Source organism: Pristis pectinata, chromosome 9 (genome assembly GCF_009764475.1).
Source record: "Pristis pectinata isolate sPriPec2 chromosome 9, sPriPec2.1.pri, whole genome shotgun sequence".
Taxonomy (NCBI): Eukaryota; Metazoa; Chordata; class Chondrichthyes; order Rhinopristiformes; family Pristidae; genus Pristis; species Pristis pectinata.
This window is the reverse complement of record NC_067413.1, coordinates 86,667,915-86,687,109: the sequence shown is the minus strand read 5'-3', so window position 1 is coordinate 86,687,109 and position 19,195 is coordinate 86,667,915. Positions and strand designations below refer to the sequence as shown.

The 19,195-nt window shown below is 39.5% G+C and overlaps 1 protein-coding gene across 1 annotated transcript in view; it reads left to right on the top strand.

Moving 5' to 3' along the window:
• znf704 (zinc finger protein 704) overlaps positions 1-19,195 on the top strand; it is a 120,143-nt gene that overhangs the window by 84,967 nt on the left and 15,981 nt on the right. The window contains exons 3-5 of the mRNA XM_052023392.1: positions 13,055-13,164; positions 15,096-15,325; positions 16,516-16,616. Coding sequence (XP_051879352.1) covers positions 13,055-13,164; positions 15,096-15,325; positions 16,516-16,616 — 441 coding nt within the window. The remainder of the gene's footprint in view (positions 1-13,054; positions 13,165-15,095; positions 15,326-16,515; positions 16,617-19,195) is intronic.

Here is a 19,195-nt window from a genome sequence, read left to right as displayed (position 1 = left end):
AGAAGCTTGCTGATTAGTACTGAGGGGATGATGGTGTTGAACACCGAGGTGTAATTGATAAACAGCAGCCTGACGTATGTTTTGCTGTTGTCTAGTTGCTCCAAAGCAGAGTGGAGAGCCAGTGAGATTGCATCCACTGTAGACTGGTTGTGATGGTAGGCAAATTGCAGCGGGTCCAGGTCCTTGCTCAGGCAGGAGTTAATTCTAGCCATGACCAACCTCTTAAAGCACTTCATCACAGTAGATGTGAGTGCTACCGGCGATAGGCATTGAGGCAGCTCACTCTGCTCTTTTTGGGCACCGGTATGGTTGATGCCCTTTTGAAGCAGGGTATGATGCTCCAGGTCCCAACCTCCTTATTGCGGAGTGACAGTCTCGCTGTCACCCTTGACTGAGAAGAAGTGAGAAAGGCCATGGTCAGCTGGAAAACAAGGCTTCAAGATAGAAAGTATCCTTTCTGAATTTCTGAGATTTAGCAGAGTGCAACTCCAAATACAAGTCTTCACTCAGCAGTTCACAGACAATCTGATGAGCCCCAAGCAATGGAAACCACAATGTGTCTGCAGCTTCTGAACTAGCCTGAAATGCAACGTAATTACAGACTTTTTTTGGCTTGTCTACCAGAAAACAACAGTTTTGGTTTGATGAGAATGACCAGAAGATTCAAGAGCTAATTAGGGCGACACAGTGACTCACAGCTGCAAACGCTAGCTAGTAAAATGCTGTCTCACAGCTCCAGTGACCTGTGTTTGATGCTGTGTGGAGTTTGCGCATTCTCCCTGTGACTGCATGGGCTTCCCCCAGGTACTCCAGTTTTCTCCCACACCCCAAAGAAGTGCAAGTTGGTAGGTTAGTTGGGGACTGTAAATAGCCCTAATGTGAAGGTGAGTGGACAATCTGGGGTGAGTTGATGTGAATGTGGGGAGAATAAAAGGGTTTAGGATGGGATTACTGCAAAAGTAGGTGTTTTTTTAATTTTAAAAAAAAAATTTATTTACAGCGTGGTAACAGGCCCTTCCAGCCCAACGAGTCCGCGCCGCCCATTTTTAAACCCCCATATTAACCTACCCGTATGTCTTTAGAATGTGGGAGGAAACCGGAGCACCCGGAGGAAACCCACGCAGACGCGGGAGAATGCACAAACTCCTTGCAGACAACGACGGGAATTGAACCCCGATCGCTGGTGCTGTAATAGCATTGCGCTAACCGCTACGCTACTGTGTGTTTGTTGGTTGGTGTAAACTAGGTGGGCTGAAGGGCCTGTTTCTGTGCTGTATCTCACAGGAACAACACACAGCAGTCCTCAATGAGGGGTCAGTGGTGGAAAGGGTGAGCAGCTTCAAGTTCCTGTGCATCAGTCAACATCTCGGAGGATCTATCCTGGGCCAACACATTGATGCAATCACGAAGAAGGCACGCCAGTGGTTCTACTCCGTTAGGAGTTTGAGGAGATTCAATATGTCACCAAAGACTCTTACAAATTTCTACAGATGTACGATGGAGAGCATTCTGACTGGTTGCATCACAGCCTGGTACGGAGGCTCCAATGCACAGAATCGTAAGAAGATGCAGAGGATTGTAGATTCAGCCAGCTCCATCACGGGCACAACCCTCTCCTCCATCGTGGACATCTTCAAGAAGCAGTGCCTCAAGAAGGTGACGTCCATCACTTAGGACCCTCACCATGTGAGACATGCCCTCTTCTTGTTACTTTCATCAGGGAGGAGGTACAGGAGCCTGAAGACCCACACTCAACAATTCAGAAACAGCTTCTTCCCCTCTGCCATCATATTTTTTGAATAGTCCATGCCTCGTTATTCGTTTTGTTTTGCACCATTTATTTATTTTTGTAATTTATAGTAATTTTATGTCTTTGTACTTTACTGCTGCCACAAATCAACAAATTTCATAAGTCAGTGATAATAAATTTGATTCTGATCTGTGACCAATTAATTGTAGATGCTAGTTTTGGATTTGAAGCTCCACCATGCACCAAGGGAAAAGAAGCAGTTCTACAGGCACCTGAAGATTGAGGTCCAGCAGCAAATCTGATCTAAAAGAACAGATGGCAGTAGGAAAGAACGCATGAGTTCCTGCAACTCGCTAGCATTGTGACATGCATTGATTCTTCAGCACAGTCAAGGCCATGCACAGTCCAAACAGCCAGAGCCTCACTGGAAGGAACATTTCAAGGAATTCCTCAATCATGACTCTACCCTGAACTTGAGAATCAGAGACACAAGGAAAACCAAATGACACTGTAAAGAAGCTCTGGTTAATTTTAGTGAAATATCACAAGTGAGATGTGCTCAATTAAAAATAAGTAAGGAGGATTACAAATCCGTTTCAACACATGGAACTGTGTCGAAGTGAGATTAATTAAAGTAGGTCACATTAAACCAGATGAGTGAGTTTAGACAAAACAATGAGCTTAAAAATGAAAATTGAATTTTTTTTTACAATGTGCATTTAACCATTCAGAAAGAAGTTCTTTAAAGGAGTAACAACAGCAGCAACAAAACAATTTATTCAAATTTCCCCCATGCTGTTCTGAAAATGTGCTAACTCTTATTTTTCTCTACCACTTTCACAAGTAGGATGGCAGCTCTTTGGTTTAGATTATTCATTAATTGGACTGTGTTTATAAACCTGCTGGTATAGTGGCTCTCACTCAAGCCAAGCTCATGATCACAGCGGTACTTATACACCACCAGGAGAATGAAAGTGTTGGACTGGAACTAAATTGGGTGAAGTTCTCCAGCTGCCTCGGAGCCAACCTTTTGTTTCTGTCCACCAAAAGCCCTGTCTTCATTTAAAGTTCTGTTGTGATTTTTATCTCCTTTTCAGTGAGATGAAGGTTGATACTCATGAAAAATGAAGCTTGATACTCATGAAAAATGAAGCTTGTTGGCAACATTAAGCTTGCAGATGGAGAAGTTAAACATGGGTTTGTTAAAAAGAATGCTGCTGTACACACAAAAGCCAACTAACATCTTCCAAAAGTTACTACAGCTGATAAAAAGATGTCAACAAATGGCCCTGACTTGTGGAAACAAGTGGTTACATGAGCTTTGTAATTTCAGTGTAGATATGTGCAGCATTCCATTATCGGTATTGTAGGAAATACCAAGCTAACTACATGAAGTCATGAAGAGAAAAATTCAGATGTTGATGGCAAAGTATTTTGATTCATTGCTACAGTCTACAAGGGATGTTCTCCCAATTTTTTTTGAAAAAATGTACTTCTTTCAGCAATTATATTCTGGTTATTTTTATGCGTTCTTATTTCTCAAATTTTAAAAAGTGGAGTTTGGATTTTCAACAGGCTGTGATTAATTGCAACAGTTGTGATTAAATTACAGGATTAGTAATTCAAAAGCAGGTATTAATTATCCAGAGACAGGATTTCACATCTCCTGACATCAGTTGAGATTTTAATTCAGTTAATTATTAGATATTGTAGAATGAAAAGTTAAAATCGGTAATCATGACCAAAAAAACCACTGGATTTACATTGAAATTCAGATTCAGATTAGTTTATTCAGATTAGTTTATTGTCAGATACACCAAGGTGCAATGAAATTCCTGAGAGGTCATCTGTTTGATTCATCAAACAGTTGATGACCTCTCAGTTGCCACATAACAAATGTAATTTTGCTGAATTAAGTCCCTGTGAGCTTTTTCATCACTCCAGTTTGAAAGAAGTGCCAACTGAAAAAAAGGACCAGGTATTCAATAGAGTAAACAGTAGTGAAAAAAACAGTATCCACTTTTAAGTAGTCATTTTTATCCATTTATAGGCAAATTCCTCTGTGTTGCATTGTTGACACCTTTTACAGATGCAAATTCAGAGATCTTACATCACTTCACAAATAAATATTTTTATTTAATCTGGTTCTTTTTCTTAAACTGAGGCATTTTTACAATGATTGTCTCTCATTTTGTGCTTGAACATGAGGTTATTTCATTAGAAAACACCACTCAAGTTAACAAAGCCACTGTCACACCAGCTTAGAGAGTACATGCAAGTAAGATTGGTCAGAGAGAAATCTGAGTTTGAGACAAACAGCAATGGAATGAGGTAACGTGTTTTCTGGAACAAACTCATTATTCATTGCTTCTGATCTTTGATAGATCTTGGCTGAAACAGAATTGAATATTTAAAATTTCTTCAAAATCAGTTTCAGACTTTCATGGTTTTTACTTCCTGTTTTGTACCTGTAACAAATTCTGCTTTATATGCCTTGCTTCGATTGTGAAAGAATCGCTTGTTATTCTGCTGCTTAAATATTTAATTAATGCAGTTGCCAATGTTTTGCTGCTTTAGATATACTGATTCTGACCTGAAAAGGAGTTAGGAATCCCAGGTAGACCAGGAAAGCAAATATCATAGTATTGCTCCCAATGTATAATCCTTCGAGATGTGTATGGTACAGGGTCTGTCCAGTATTTTTTTAACCAATCAAGAAGATAAAGTTTAGCCTATATTCAAGAAACATAGGGACTCTGCACCAAAAACCCTTTTTTTTCCCCACTGCCTTTGATCACACTGAAATTCCAGTTTTAAGATGCTGATGTGTCTCTTGATTTCACTGAAGCAACCACTATCTCTGCAGACAGTGACTGTCAGGAGGCTACCTGAGTGCGGGGAATCTCAGCCTCACCTGATTTTGGTCTCTTCTGACTTCCATATATGCATTCTTCCAGAGGAAGTTTTGGGTATCAGCAGAATTTGGGGCCCTATTCTAGTGTTGTTAGGATTAATTGTGGTGAGTTTTTTTTTGCCTTTACTGGCATTGATTAATTGAGCGCAGAGTAGGAATTGAAACTGTGGGTTTCCTGTTGTGTCTAATTCACTGGAAAGTTTTACAACCCACTGCAAACCTGGAACATTAAAAAAGTAATGAGTGCTGACTAGGAATACATTAAACATAAGGAATAGGAGCAGGAGTAGGCCATGTGGCTCCTCAAGTCTGATCCAGATTCACTATGATCATGGCGGATCTGATCTTGGCCTCAATTTGACTTTCCTGTCTGTTTCTCATAACCTTCAGTTTCTCTATGAGCCAGAAATCTGTCTCTTGGCCTTGAATATATCCACGGACTTGGTCTCCACAGCTTTCTGGGGTAGAGAATTCCAAACCTTCCTGACCATCTGCGAGACTAAAATTCCTTATTTTCTCTCTGTTAACTGGCCTACTCCTTATTTTGAAATTATGCCCCGAGTTCTAGATTCCCTCTGGAAGGGCAACATCCCCTTAGCATTCCCCTGGCATTACCTCACAGAATCATATGTTTCAATAAGATCATTCCTCATTCTTTTAAACTCCAATGAGTATAGACCCAACCTGCTTAACCATTCTCCATAAGGTAACCCCTCTATTTCCACGAATTAACCTAGCAAATCTTCTCTGAACTGCCTTCAGGAGTCAGTTTATTAAAGAGACCAAAACTGTGCACAGTATTCTCGGTGTAGCCTTAACAAAACTTTGTACAGTTATAGCAAATTCCTGATTCCTATACTCCATTCCACTTGCAATTACGCCAACATTCCATGTGGCTATCTAATTACTTGCTGTATCTACATGTTTTACATTTCAGCAACAGAAACACCCAGATTCCTCTGTAGTTCATTTGTACAGTATATTTCCTTTCTGTTATTCATCTGACAGACTTTGCTCAGTCATCTAACCCATCTTTAGCCCTTTGTAGATTTCTTTTGTCATCCTCACAACTTGTTTTGCTGACTGGCTTTACATTGTCAACAAATTTGACTCCTCATTGGAGTCATTAATATAGTTTCCATAAAGTTGTGGTTTCAGTGTGGTGTCCCGCTAGTTACAGTTTGCCAACCTGAAAATGACCAATTTATCCAGACTCATTGTTTTCTGTTAGTTAACTAATCCTGTATCCTGGCTAATATATTACATACATCACCATGAACTCTTGTGAAGCAACTTTTATGTGGTACCTTACCTAATGGATTATGGAAATACAAATACACTACATTGACTGGTTCCCCTTTATCTACCCAGCTTGTTATCCTCAAAGAACTAATCATGCATTTGTCAAAAACAATTTTTTTTCATAAAACCATGTTGACTTTACTTGATTGTATAGTAAAACTCAGATGATCCAGCACTCTCAGGACTTTGGTGTGCTAGACTAGCAGATTTTCCAGATTGTTGGATATTATTCCAATTAATATACCAGCACTCTTAATTCACCTTTTTTTAGATGGTACAGTAGTATAATAAATTTTACAGTGAACCAGGTGAGTTTACATGGAGTGCAGGAATGGGGTTTTGGTGTATTTAAAGGGATCATGGGAACAGAGCGCCTGTGTCTGGGAATGAAGTCCTGATGTGTTTAAAGTGGATGTGGGAATGGGACCCCATTGAGGTTACAGTAAGTGTGGGAACAGGGGTCTGTTGAAGTTAAAGTGAGTGTGAACAGGATCCCGGTGTATTTCAAGTGAGTCTGTGAATGGGGCCCCTGTGTGTTTAAAATGAGTGTGGGAATGGGGCTCCATTGAGGTTAAAATGAGTGTGGGAACAGAACCCTGTCATGTTGAAAGTGAGTGTGAAAAATGATGAGCCAGGTGCTAAATCATTGGGATTTCTGAACAGTGAGACAGTGGATTATTGGCATTTTACTGTATTACGATTTTCTAAATGTCTGCTTCTATTTCCTTCATAATAGATTCCATCATCATTCCAGGATTAAATGCCCTGTAGTTTCCTGTTTCCTGCCACCTTTCCTGAATAAGGGGGGGGGGGGGAATAAAAATTTGTAGTTTTCAAAACATTGTGACCTTTCCAGAAGCGAGGGAATTTTGGGTCACAACCAATGCATTAAATTTAAAAACCCAACGTACATATATACAGTGTATTTTTGTTCCTACAAATGGCAGAACTAGCTTCCTCTACCTCTCCACTTTTAGTCATTGTTCTTTCTTATGTGCTTTATACCACCATCACAAAACTGTGGAGATATGGTTACCATATCGAGTGATTTTTATGTGTTTTCTAATTTAGGATAAAATTGACTTATGGATATCTGTAAAAACGGAACCCGTTCATTACCAGGGGACGGCCTGTATTAGAAGCTCTTGCTGTTTGTTTTTATACTTTTTGCTAATTTACTCTCATAATCTATTTTCTCCCGCTTTATTATCTTTAGTCATCCTTTGCTGGTTTCTAAGGTTTTCCAAATCTTCTGGTTTACCACTAATCTTTACAACGTTTATTTCTTTTCTTTCAGTGTGATTAGACCTCCTTCATGTATTTGGACCAATCATAGACATTCTTCTCCAGTTTCTGTTACAGGTTTCTCAACTTCAGGACCCATCTGGCCCTCAGAATCATAGTACTCTGCCTGGAACTCTCTTCTTCCAGAAAGAAATTAGTCACTAAGATCCCATCCATTCCTTTCTTTGTGGTATTTCATTGATGCTAATTGTGGACAATTGTTACTTTGCAAGGGAAATACAGACTGAAAAAGAATCTGGGTCAAACATGTAATTTCACCCACTTGCCTTCAGACACTCCATGCTGTGAGTAATTTCAGCTCTGGGACATGAAGCATTCTCTATTCTTTTCAGTCTTACACTGCGGGGAACTGGGGACAGTCTATGGTTTCTTGTGAATATCCAGCTATTTATTTATTTATTTGTACACAGGGGTACTGTAGACATGGAGAAGAATCCTGCTGCCTGCATTTTTTTGAGGATATGCAGTGGGATTTGAGACCTTATGCATTGCTTTGCTAAGCTTTTGAGGTTATGAAGCCATTTAGATCTTATCATTGTGGTTTGCCATGGTGTGGTGCTACCACCTCTTTCTGTATTACCACCACTATTGTTGTCAAAGCATCTGATTTTCCTTGTCCTTAATTCTATTGACTGATCTATAAGAAGCTTCCAAAAGCCTGGTGATAGGATGACAGGGTTTGGGGGAGGTGGGGTGGGGGGGGGGGGGTGTTGGAGTCACAGTGTTGGCAGAGATATGAGAAGCTCTTGGTGTTCCTCCTTTTGTTATTTCAGACAACTATTTCTCTCTCTCTCTCTCTCTCTCTCTCTCTCTCTCTCTCTCTCTCTTCCCCCCTCCCCCTTCCCACCCTCCCTCCCTCTCTGTATACCTGAAATCCTACTGCACTTGGTCATGGCACCACTTTTCCCTTTTGACTAATGTCTATTAATCTGTCAGAAGTGGAAATGTCGCTGAAAACTAGCTGTCTGGAAAATACACTGTTTCTCGCAGTACATCGTTGGTGGTGGTCCATAGTGTCAAGACTGCATTGAAGAATGGTCACTTGGGTGAAGTGTCAAAAGACTTAAGTTGCTCAGTAAATCAGATCCCAGCAAGCAACTTCAAGAGATAAGAACATTGGCAGACAAAAAGGAGGAACTCATAACTCAAAAACATTATGGACACATGAACATGGTTTTGGCTGTAATTTCATCTCAAGGTTTATGTCAATGGTTTCTACCACAAGTTAACTCCTTAGGGTTACCAGCTTGCAGCTACCCTGGGTATCCATTACAACTGACACACTGTGAATTCTGGTTCATCACGCTCCTAACATCAAAGCACTCTCAGTACAAGATTTGTCACTATTACCTTCATTTACTTTGTGTGCCTATTCTTTTCTATGAAATTGATACCTAAAAGGAAGATTACGTTTGAATATAAAATGTTTTGCTAAAATTTAAATTGTACCTCAGTTTTTATGGTTCTGATAATAATCATATCCTTCTGCTTTTCCAGAGAATTGCATTTCTCTCGTAGTTAATGACTTCAGCAGAGTTGCATGATTAGATTACTGTTCAAGCATCCATCTATTATCTTCTTTATTGGTGAGAATGTCTCTGATCCAGCAACAGACCCCTAAAGCACTGGTTGAACAAAGAAGTGGAGGGTTTTGTTACACAATATTTGTAACTGCTATACTTTATTGAAACTCTAGAAATAAACCCTGATGATTAATTGCTTTAATCGGCTCCACTGAAATCAGAAACAAAAAAAAATTTATCCTTTGGTTTCCTGTAATTATATTACCATCATTACAGTGCATTACAATAAACTAATTACTGATAATATGCTATGGCTTCCAACATTTCTATAAGGTGATGAAGATTCTGCATTATTTTTCTCTGTTGCATGTGGATATTTGTCAACAGGTATCCTGTGGTAACATTAATCTTTATACTTGAGCTCTGGGAATTCATTTTCATGATTCTATCCATTCTGACGCAGTGAAGTTTTAAGGAATGCAGAAGCTTCGAGGGTAGGGCACTGTTGTTTGACAGCACTGGTGGACAAAGGCTCAAGTACTTCTCAAGTTTATCTGAAGTTTGGAAGAAATGGAGAAAAACCCTAGCAGATGTTGTCTGGGATTACAAGGTTCAGGAGTACTGCAGAGGGGTCCCAATTATTGCACCATTAGGATGGCCAAAAATATGGGACGGCCTTACATTTTCTCAGGAATAGGAATAGACTGAATGTACTGGCTGTGGTCCTGAACCATGTTACTACTGGGAGGCAGCTTTGGGTGGACCCCAGAGTGTCCTAAGATTTACTGACAGTGGTCGAGTAAGGTAAAATTGGGTCTGAGTCTCAGTTTAGAATGGATGGCTGAAGAATCATTCCTTCCTTTTGGTGTTAGTGTTGCTCAAATGCATCCTTCTGTCCGTTGACACACACGTACATTTTGGGAACCTGGATTGTAAACAACGGTATAAGTGAACAATTGAATCTCTAGGTTCCCAACCTAACTGTGAGTCTATGCAAGAAATTTTTTACAGCAATATATATCATTAAGAATTTATACAGATTTCTGAAATTACAAGTGTGACTTTTACAGGTGATTTTAAATGTAGGAACAAAGGAAGAAAAAAGTTGCATTTAAATAGTGCCCATCACAGAATGTTCCAAAGCATTGTACAGCCAATGAATTATTTTAAGAAATCTTGTCACTGTTTTAATGTAGGAAAAGTTATAATTGTGGCTCAGATAAACTTGCTAAGTTTTTCAGTGATTTGATTGGATAGTTTCTCCCTATCTAATTCTTTACCCTCCAATATTCAATTTAATGCTTAGTCATTTCTAGTTTGGGGGTTTCTAAACACTTTCTTTGCTTTTGACTTGCATGTTGCCTTCCTCAAGATGCAACATGTGAATAAAAAGCAAAGAAAATGTTTAGCAACCCCCAAATCAAGGTGCTTGATCTTCAGTGTACTTAAGAGTGGGTTAAACTTTGCTTTCATTATTCATGTTCAATGCAATTGTTGGGTAAACTACTTTCAATTATATCTGGTAACTTCTTTTGATTATATCTGCTAACTCCTGAACTTGCAAGTTTTCAACCAATATGAACTAAAGTTGGTAGTCGTCAAATATAGTGTGAAAATAGTAATCAGTCCTGTGCATTGTTATAAGCTTCCTGTATTTCCATAAGTACACCAGGAACTTTATATGGCACACGAGTGCTAAAGACAGGCTTCAACCAATATTCAAGTGAATATTGCCATGTTATGTCCTGCCCACAAAATGCAAAACAAACCCAGTCGAGCTAATTCCCACACAGTTAGTCTGTTCTTAATTATCAGCAATGGTGAGGTTGTCATTGATAGTCGTATAATGTCCTTCCTTCCTACATCTCTTAAGACCTCAACTGCTTTTAGCAGTATGAACAGAATATACTTAAGCCCTCATGGTGTTGCATTGCCTCATATAGTGTTGCATTATCAAGATGAAATTCCTGTAAAAGGTGTTTGAACCAATCGTGACCAAATCATAGAAAGTACAAGTTTCTACATTACTATTAACATCAAAATCTAATTATTGAACATTCTCCTGTTACACACCACAGTTCACATCACCATGGGTGCAGCACCACAGAAACTGTAAAGTTCCGAAAACTATTTAAGTCTGTAGTCATAATCTCATCATGTTCTTAACTGGGTCTTGTCAAGCACTTTTTAACTGAAGTTAATCAACCCATATTAGCTGATTTTGATGGGATTCTGTTCCACATATTTGCTCATTTGAGAGGAGTAGGGGCTGGGGTGGTATGCAGGAAGAATTTCTAATCTCATTTCAAGTTGCTCATTTTTCACATGCCCACTTGTTTGGCAGCCACATCATGAGCAAACTAATGTAATTGTTTTTAAATTATCTAGTGAAAATCACTGCTGTTCTCTTCAGTCATGAAATACAGGATGGGAAAATGTATGCATATTATGGTTGTCAGTAACTACTCTCTGCATTGCCTAAATGGAGGTTTTAATCATTGTATTTTACAAATGCACCAGCTTTGCTATATATGTGAAAGGGGTACTGGTATCCTTTAATTTAATGTTGTCCTTGAGATGACTAATTCTCCAATTGTCCATGGTCATAGCCTCAGCCTGACTGGTTATTTTTGGAATTGGATCAGTAGTCATACCAGCAATTCAGTGATGATGTGAGGACCGTCACAGAAGGAACCACTTGGGCTTCCATGATTCCTAGTTCAGTGTTAGAACTAATACTTTAATGAATCACCTTTGCTAATTTTAAATATTGACTCTCCTCTAATGTCTAAGGTTTGCAAATGAGTAACTCTTGTTCTGCATACAGTGGCCTTGTTTGACCTTCTTTCCTTTCAGTACTGGTATCCAAGGTATCAGATAGATCTCATCAAAAGTATTCCAGTCATTTCTCTAGCTGCATGGTTCTCCATTTTCATGATGTGTGTTGACCAGCTCTATAGTGAACAGATTAACTCTGCATTCTATTAGTGTTACCCTGGATAAATTAACTTTAAGGATGATTGGGCAGCACTCCAATCAGATCCACAGCATTTTTCCTTGGCAGCCCTGGAGTGTTGCCAGGAAAATTTTCAGCAACCCCCCCCGCTCCCCCCCCCCAAACTGGAACCAGCTTCTGGGGTGAAGCCTAAGCCCAGAATGTACCAAAAGGTGGTTGTTCTTTACTTTTTTTTCAGAATAAAGTCGCTATTATTGCAAGAATCTTTCAGGATTTTTTTATTTATTCATTTTTCAAGACTGTGCATTGATTGCAATGTCAGCACATATTGCTCGTCACTAGTTGCCCTTTGGAAGGTGGTGGTGACGTAACTTTTTAAGCCGTTGCAGTCCTTCTGATGATAGTAATACCACTCACTTATCACCTGCCAGTCTGTGCTCCTCCCCCAACCTTCTTATTCTGACTTCTGCCCTTTTCCTTTCCAGTCCTGATGAAGGGTCTCAACCCGAAACGTCAACTGTTTATTTCCCTCCATGGATGCTGCCTGACCTGCTGAGTTCCTCCAGCATTTTGTGTGTGTTGCTCAGGAGTGAGCTATGGGCACTTCTGGCCGAACATGGCTGAATTGAGATTTCCCAGCATTTTCAAATTAAATTCCAAATATCCAGCACCTGCGATATTTTGTTTTTCAATTAGATTCAAATAAGGTATTGAAAAAGCAGGAAGGAACATTCAGATTAAGAGAGGGGAACAAATGGATCAGAATATAAAAGTAAGAAAAAATATTAAAATAAAAGTCTTTAACAACTATGATATACAGGAATGGGACCCAACATTTGTTCACCTTCTGGGTTGGAAAGATTTAATGATTTTGCAATAACAATGACATGTTTGCCATCAATTTTGAGTCCTAACTTTCTGCAGTGTTTAATATGCAATTAATGTGATAATTTAGCAGATTCTTAAAAATAAAGGAGAACGTAAGGGTAAGATGATTTTGTGTGACCCAGATGTCAGTGCAGTATATCCTGACCAGGAAATTCTGGAGTGGCAATGCCTGAACTTCCTGGCTGAAATGTGCATTAGTAATGAGCTGTGTAATTAACATAGTAATTTTTCCAGGAGATTTAGCCTATCTATATTGTGTTTGTTTAGCACTTGGATGATGCAGTACTGACAATACTTCCAGCCATAACATTGTTTTAAAAGCTTTTGTTGCTGTTTCTAGTCTCTCTAAAGTATGGGTCTTTATACAGACTGGCAGTAGTTGCTGATTCTGTCTGATTTTTTTATTGTTTATATAGAAATTTCTCCGAGGAAGGAGAGATGGACAAAGTAACAGCAGCAATGGTTCTGACCAGCCTGTCCACTAGTCCGCTGGTTCGCAGTCCTCCCTCCGCAGTTCGTGTAGCAGGTAAGCTATTGAAGTTAAATGCCAGCGATTGGTTTAGAGTTATTTATAAAGGGACCAAAAGCCGAATTCACTTTGTGACTTCTAACTTAATTTTTCAAGTGTCCGTTTTTATATTTCACATGATACTTCAAAGGATTACGGGTTAATTTTGTGGTCTGTGCTTCCTGTGTGGTGCCTCACATGATGGAACTGCAGATTGTAGAATTAGGCATGGATGTCAAGGGCTTGAAGCGCTCTCAATTTTCCAGTGATTAAATTTACTGAACAGGAAATGTGGCAAATAGATGACCAACTGTCATCTAAATATCTGAGCAATTAGAGAGGAGGAACTTGGATTTATATAATGCCATTCACAACCTCAGGATGCTCTAAAGCACTTTACAGTTATTGAAAGTATTTTTAAGGTGTACTCACTTTTGTAAGAAACAGCATTTGTCCATGGCAAGGCTCTGTAAATAGCAATGGGATTTGGCTGGATTAGTAAATAATCAATGAGTATATTTTCAAAAAATACAAAACAATGATACTTGTACACAGAGCAAAGGTGAATCTGGCTGTATGAATTGAGTACTGATCAGAGGCAGCAAAAGACAATGATAGACTTTTAAACTGATGAGTTTTGGTAAAATCTTGTAATTGTTCAAATAAAATGTTTATGTATGTTCCAACAGAATGTGATGTGGTTGTTGTATCTGTGTGATGAGATATGTGCCAAAACAGGTCGCTTCTAGGGAACATGCTTGCCAGAGAACTATCATATAATATTGAATTTATGAAAGGTGCATATATAAATTCAGGTTCTTTCTCTTCAATTATAACTTTAATTTGAATTTCATTATTAGATACCTGTGGGTCATGTTTGATTTTCATGTGCTTATGGTGCATTTTGGGAAACAAGAAACATCTCGTTTCCATCAAGTTTCACTCTGTTAAATAGGACATACTTACTTTCTCTTTCAGGATTTTTCAACACATGTAAACCTGCTCGTTCAATATCTCCATCTGCAATTTTATCTTTCTGTCTGTCTGATCTCAGTGGGGGGAGCCTGCTAATGGGAAGCTGGCTCCCAGCTGATCGACAAGGCCTCATGCAACACAGGGCCTTTCTGTCAGTAAATGACTGGCTCTGTCCCAAATCGTCTTGTCAGCCTGTGAGGCCTGATCCCCAGGTTCAGTGGTTGTCAAAGCAATGATATCCAGATCTCTGGTGTTTAAATCAACGAGGATAACTTATACATCTTAGTGCACCAAAACAGGGCCTGGAAAATCAGGGGAGGAAGAAGATTTATGAGAAGGACAGACCAAGGATGTACAATTATATAACTGGCGGAAATATCAGTTTATAGGCACAGACCTCTAACTCAGGGATTTGACCTTTCCTCGTAACAATTCTTCATTACCATCATTGGTTTCTAAGGTTGTATTAACATTATCTCAAACGAGTGAATATTGCTGTATCATGTACTCAAAATGCCTTTTGAATTAACTATTTTTCTCTTTCCACAAACCACCAACAAGATTAAATTGTTCCATAGAATGAAGACACTTGATGTAGAATCAAGGTTTCAGGGTCAGATGGTCAGGGACACGGCGGTTTTGTTCAATATCTGTGCCTTCTGACTTTGGAAACTACATGAACTGACGGCTCTGGAGTAGCATGGAACCAAGCTTAGAACAGTCTAGGGGCGCAGAGTGGGAGGTGAATAGGAAGGAGGAAAAGAGAAAAGACGTTTGGGGAGGAAGTTGAAAGCAAGCATGTTCTACAACAGGCAGTTTACCTTTATCATCTAGGTGAAAGTGACTCTGTTCTGACATAGATGATAACTTAAAAATATCACTGGAAATAAGCAGTATGCTGTAACTATGTTGTTAGTTTTGGTATAAATGATGCATCTGGTGAATGATAATTTCTGCTGCATTTTGTGTAACAGATCAGAATGGTTCTTGGAAGGAACCAACTAACATGTCATCGAGCTACAGCAGCAGTGGCAACTGGAGCTGGGGGGCTCCAAGCGACCAGTCAAATCCATCTACCCCATCGCCACCTTTATCGGCTGACAGCTTCAAACCTTTCCGTGCAACTGTCCAGCCAGATGACAGCATTGATGAGGCAGAATCCGGCAGCCTGTTGTTTGATGAACCCATTCCGAGGAAGAGAAAGGCATGTATAAGTTGTCGCGCATGGAGGTTTCAGTTCTTTCTGTCACTCACCTGCCTTGTCCTAACAAAATGACCAACTCAACTTGTGAAGTATTACAGGGCAAAGGGTCTGAGCACCTTTCTGATAATTTAGGACTGGTTCTCTGTAGATTGGAAGCAGTCAGCAGAAATCTAAACATGTACTAAACTTGCTAACAGTGACAACTTTGGACCTCATTGACATGAAGTGACTAAGCCCAGTATTGAGTGGAACCCGAGCCCCACTCCCGTGATTGTTCCCAAGGCCGAAGATTCTGTTCCTACACTCCGGGTCACTGACTGTCTTTTCAAGCTCTATCAATTCTTCTTTAAAATATTTACACGAAATCCCTCCACCCCAATACTGGACAGAAGCAGTTCACTCAGTGGGCATTACGTCTGTTCAGGCGCAAGTGTATCAGTCCCGAGCCATTAATTTGCTGCCTGATTTCATACCTAGCGTAGCCCCAATCCCTCCTGTCAAGTCTATGTAAGAAAACGGTGGATCTGGTCAGTAGCCTTGGGACTTTCTGGCTGCTGCTGAAGAGATCCAAGTAAAGTTGCAATTATTTCTTTAAAAACTGCTTCCTTTGTCTTTCCTGTCTTCTCATGCAGCTCTTAAGCTCAGCTGGCTGGTAGGAAATAGAGAGTAAGCGTATTTTGGTCTTCTGGTTGGCAAACGTAGTAAGTGTTGTGTGACATGAATTGGTGCTAGGCCCTCAACACTCCCTCAACCTTCACCTCCAGCAGCAAGAGGAAGGAGCACAATTATTTCTCTGTCAATAGACTGAGACCATCCACTCAATCGTTTGTGCTCCTTTGCCCTTTCTCTCCACTTACTCTGCCCTGGCCCTGATGCATGTCCTACTCTGGTTTCTCCTGTCATCCTTTTGGTGCAAAGCCACCCTCACAAACCTCAACCTGACCAAAACCACCCCTACAAACCTCATGACCCTGTCCTGCTGGCTGCCACCCCTGTTGACTCAGTGAGTAACTCCCCCTATGTCTTATACTGATCATCTTTTCAAAAGTCCTACTCTTGGCCCCTCAGTCAAAACTTTTCCACCTTATTTGCCTCTTAGACACTGGTTTACTTCATATAAGGTTTGAACCCAGAACAGCAGCATGGCAGAGTATAGGATACTTTTATTTGTATTACCTTTTGTTTTACAGAACTCTATGAAAGTTATGTTCAAGTGTTTGTGGAAGAATTGTGGAAAAGTACTGAGCACTGCTGCTGGGATCCAGAAACATATTCGTACCATCCACTTGGGGTAAGATGCAAGTCACAGGAAAGGAGCATAATTTTACAGGACATTTATAGCATATATAAGTACTTACATCATTTTTGTTGAGTGAAATGGATTAGTCAGTTCAATGTGGTGAAAATATTAAATGCAGCAACTTTCCGACAGGAAGCGAATTACATCATTGACACATCATTTGGTGAGTCGTGAGTATAGATATTACAAAGAAGAGGTATCGCGGAGGCCATACATTTTCATACAGACTCTGCAGCAATTTCTAACAAGTTTAAAGCATTTTTGGCAGAAGTCTCAGAGCAGGTTTTGTAGCCTGTCCTCCTTAATACATTGCACAACAAAACCCAGTGGTGAAGGCCTTGGAATCTGGCACTCACTGGAGAAAGGAGTGCATCATTGCATGATCCAGACACGGCATTGCCACAAGCAGTTTTAACATTATGGAGAACTACTCTGTCATTAAAAGTTAATAATCTACTGCCTTAGAGATTAACTATTATTGACTCTAATGATATGAAATTACAACTCATGCTAAAAGGTAACTGAGTCTCCTACAGATAAGTCTTACTCCAATTACAATCACGTTACCAGGAATTTTCTGTTGAAAATTTAATTTAATAATTTAGCAGCAAATGAGAAAGTTGTCACATACCGGTTGTTGCTTTGTCACTGTAATGCAGAACAATGTTTAAAATAATTAATTTTCAGGATTTGATATTTATAGGAACTGATATTTAGTTAGTTTAGTTTAGTTTATTGTCATATACACCAGGGTGCATTGAAAATCCTTGCTAGCATGAAGCTCACAGAGTAAAGAGTATACATGGTAATAATAAGTACAACAAAAAATGCAGTGACAAGCACAAAACAACAGAATGGAGCAAAGTAGTAGTGCAATCAGAAGTAGTGCAAAAAGAAATGCCTAAGTGATAATAACGGAATAACTGAGAGGGGTAGAATAAAGAGTCTGAGAACGTGGCAGCACCACTGGGAAGGGGATGTGAAAGAGGTGAATGGTTCAGAAGTCTGATAGCAGTGGGGAAGAAGCTGTTCTTAAGTCTGGTGGTCTGGGCTTTCGAGTTCCTCTGTCTTCTCCCAGAAGGTAGAAGAGAGAAAAGGGAATGGCCAGGGTGGCAGGCATCCTTGACGATACTGTTAGCATTCCTGAAGCAATGTACCATGAAGGTGGACAGGATGGAAGGAAATGACACGCCTATGATGGACTGGGTAGTATTTACCACTCCCTGCAGGTTCCGTCAGTCCAGAGCAGAGCAGTTGTGCATCATAATGAGGGAATTTTCGCAGTGGATAATGGAACCTGTCCAATGATCATGAACCCCCATACTTTTGACTTAAATCCTGGAAATACTGAGCAAATCTGGTGGCATCTATGGAGAGAGAATCAGAGTTGACATTTTATGCCAGTGACCATTCATTAGAACTGGAAGATGTTACAGGGTTACAGATTGTTAGCAAGTACAGATTTGGGAAGAAAAGGAGGAGGGGGAGGACAGGGTAGGGAGAAGGGCAGTTGAGGAGATAGTTTGGATGGGGGAGAAGAAGCAGAGCTGTGTTATGGCAGCATTACTGTTTAAGTTTATATGTAAGGACTATGAGGAAGGATTTGGAAATAAACTCCAATGGTATGTTAGAAGTGAATATACAGTTAGGGGAAAAAAAACTCACCAAGAGTGGAACCAGGGCAAAATATCAGCAATGAGGAGAGATATTAGAAAGATTGATCCATTTCTCCAACTCAGTAGAGGATGACCACATACAATTTAATTTAAACTGCTACCTGTTAATAATGGCAGTTTCCTGAAAATACACTGAATGCATATGAAGTAGTAAATTTTAACAGGTAAATCGATTTAGAAATATAAAATTATTTATTGCACACCTACATTTATAATATAAATTAATCTGTTAAGTATATTTTCAGGTTGTAACAACAGCTCTTCATTACTGTATGTTTTAGATAAATTCTTTCCATTTAAAAAGAAGAAATTTGTAATTTATTAAAATAATTATTGAAGATTGTAAGGCTGAATACAAATATTAAACGGTTCCCTAGTACGATAAGATGGACTCTTGACCTCACAATCTACCTCGTTATGGCCTTGCACCTTATTGCCTACCTGCACTGCGCTTTCTCAGTAACTGTATTGCTTTATTCTGCATTTTGTTGTTGTTTTACCTTGTACTATCTCAATGCACTGTTGTAATGATGTGATCTGTATGAACGGTATGCAAGATAAGTTTTTCACTGTACCTCGGTACATGTGACAATAATATACCAATTTTCCAATATGAATCCAATTTGCAGTTTGTCTGCATCAGTTCACTAACAGTACGTTATTTCAGAAAGTGGAACAGAGATACCAATGAAATGTTAGAACTGTATGGTGAAAATATATCAAAAAGTTCTGCAGATTCTTCTGTTAAATAAAGTTACATTGCTTTTAACTCAGATTGAATTTTTTTTACAGTCATGGCAATAGGTCCAAAGCTACAAAACACCTTAACTGTGAACCCTTAGAGAAAAATTGATCAAGCAGTTTTTGAGGTAGTTATTAAGTAGCTCCATCAAC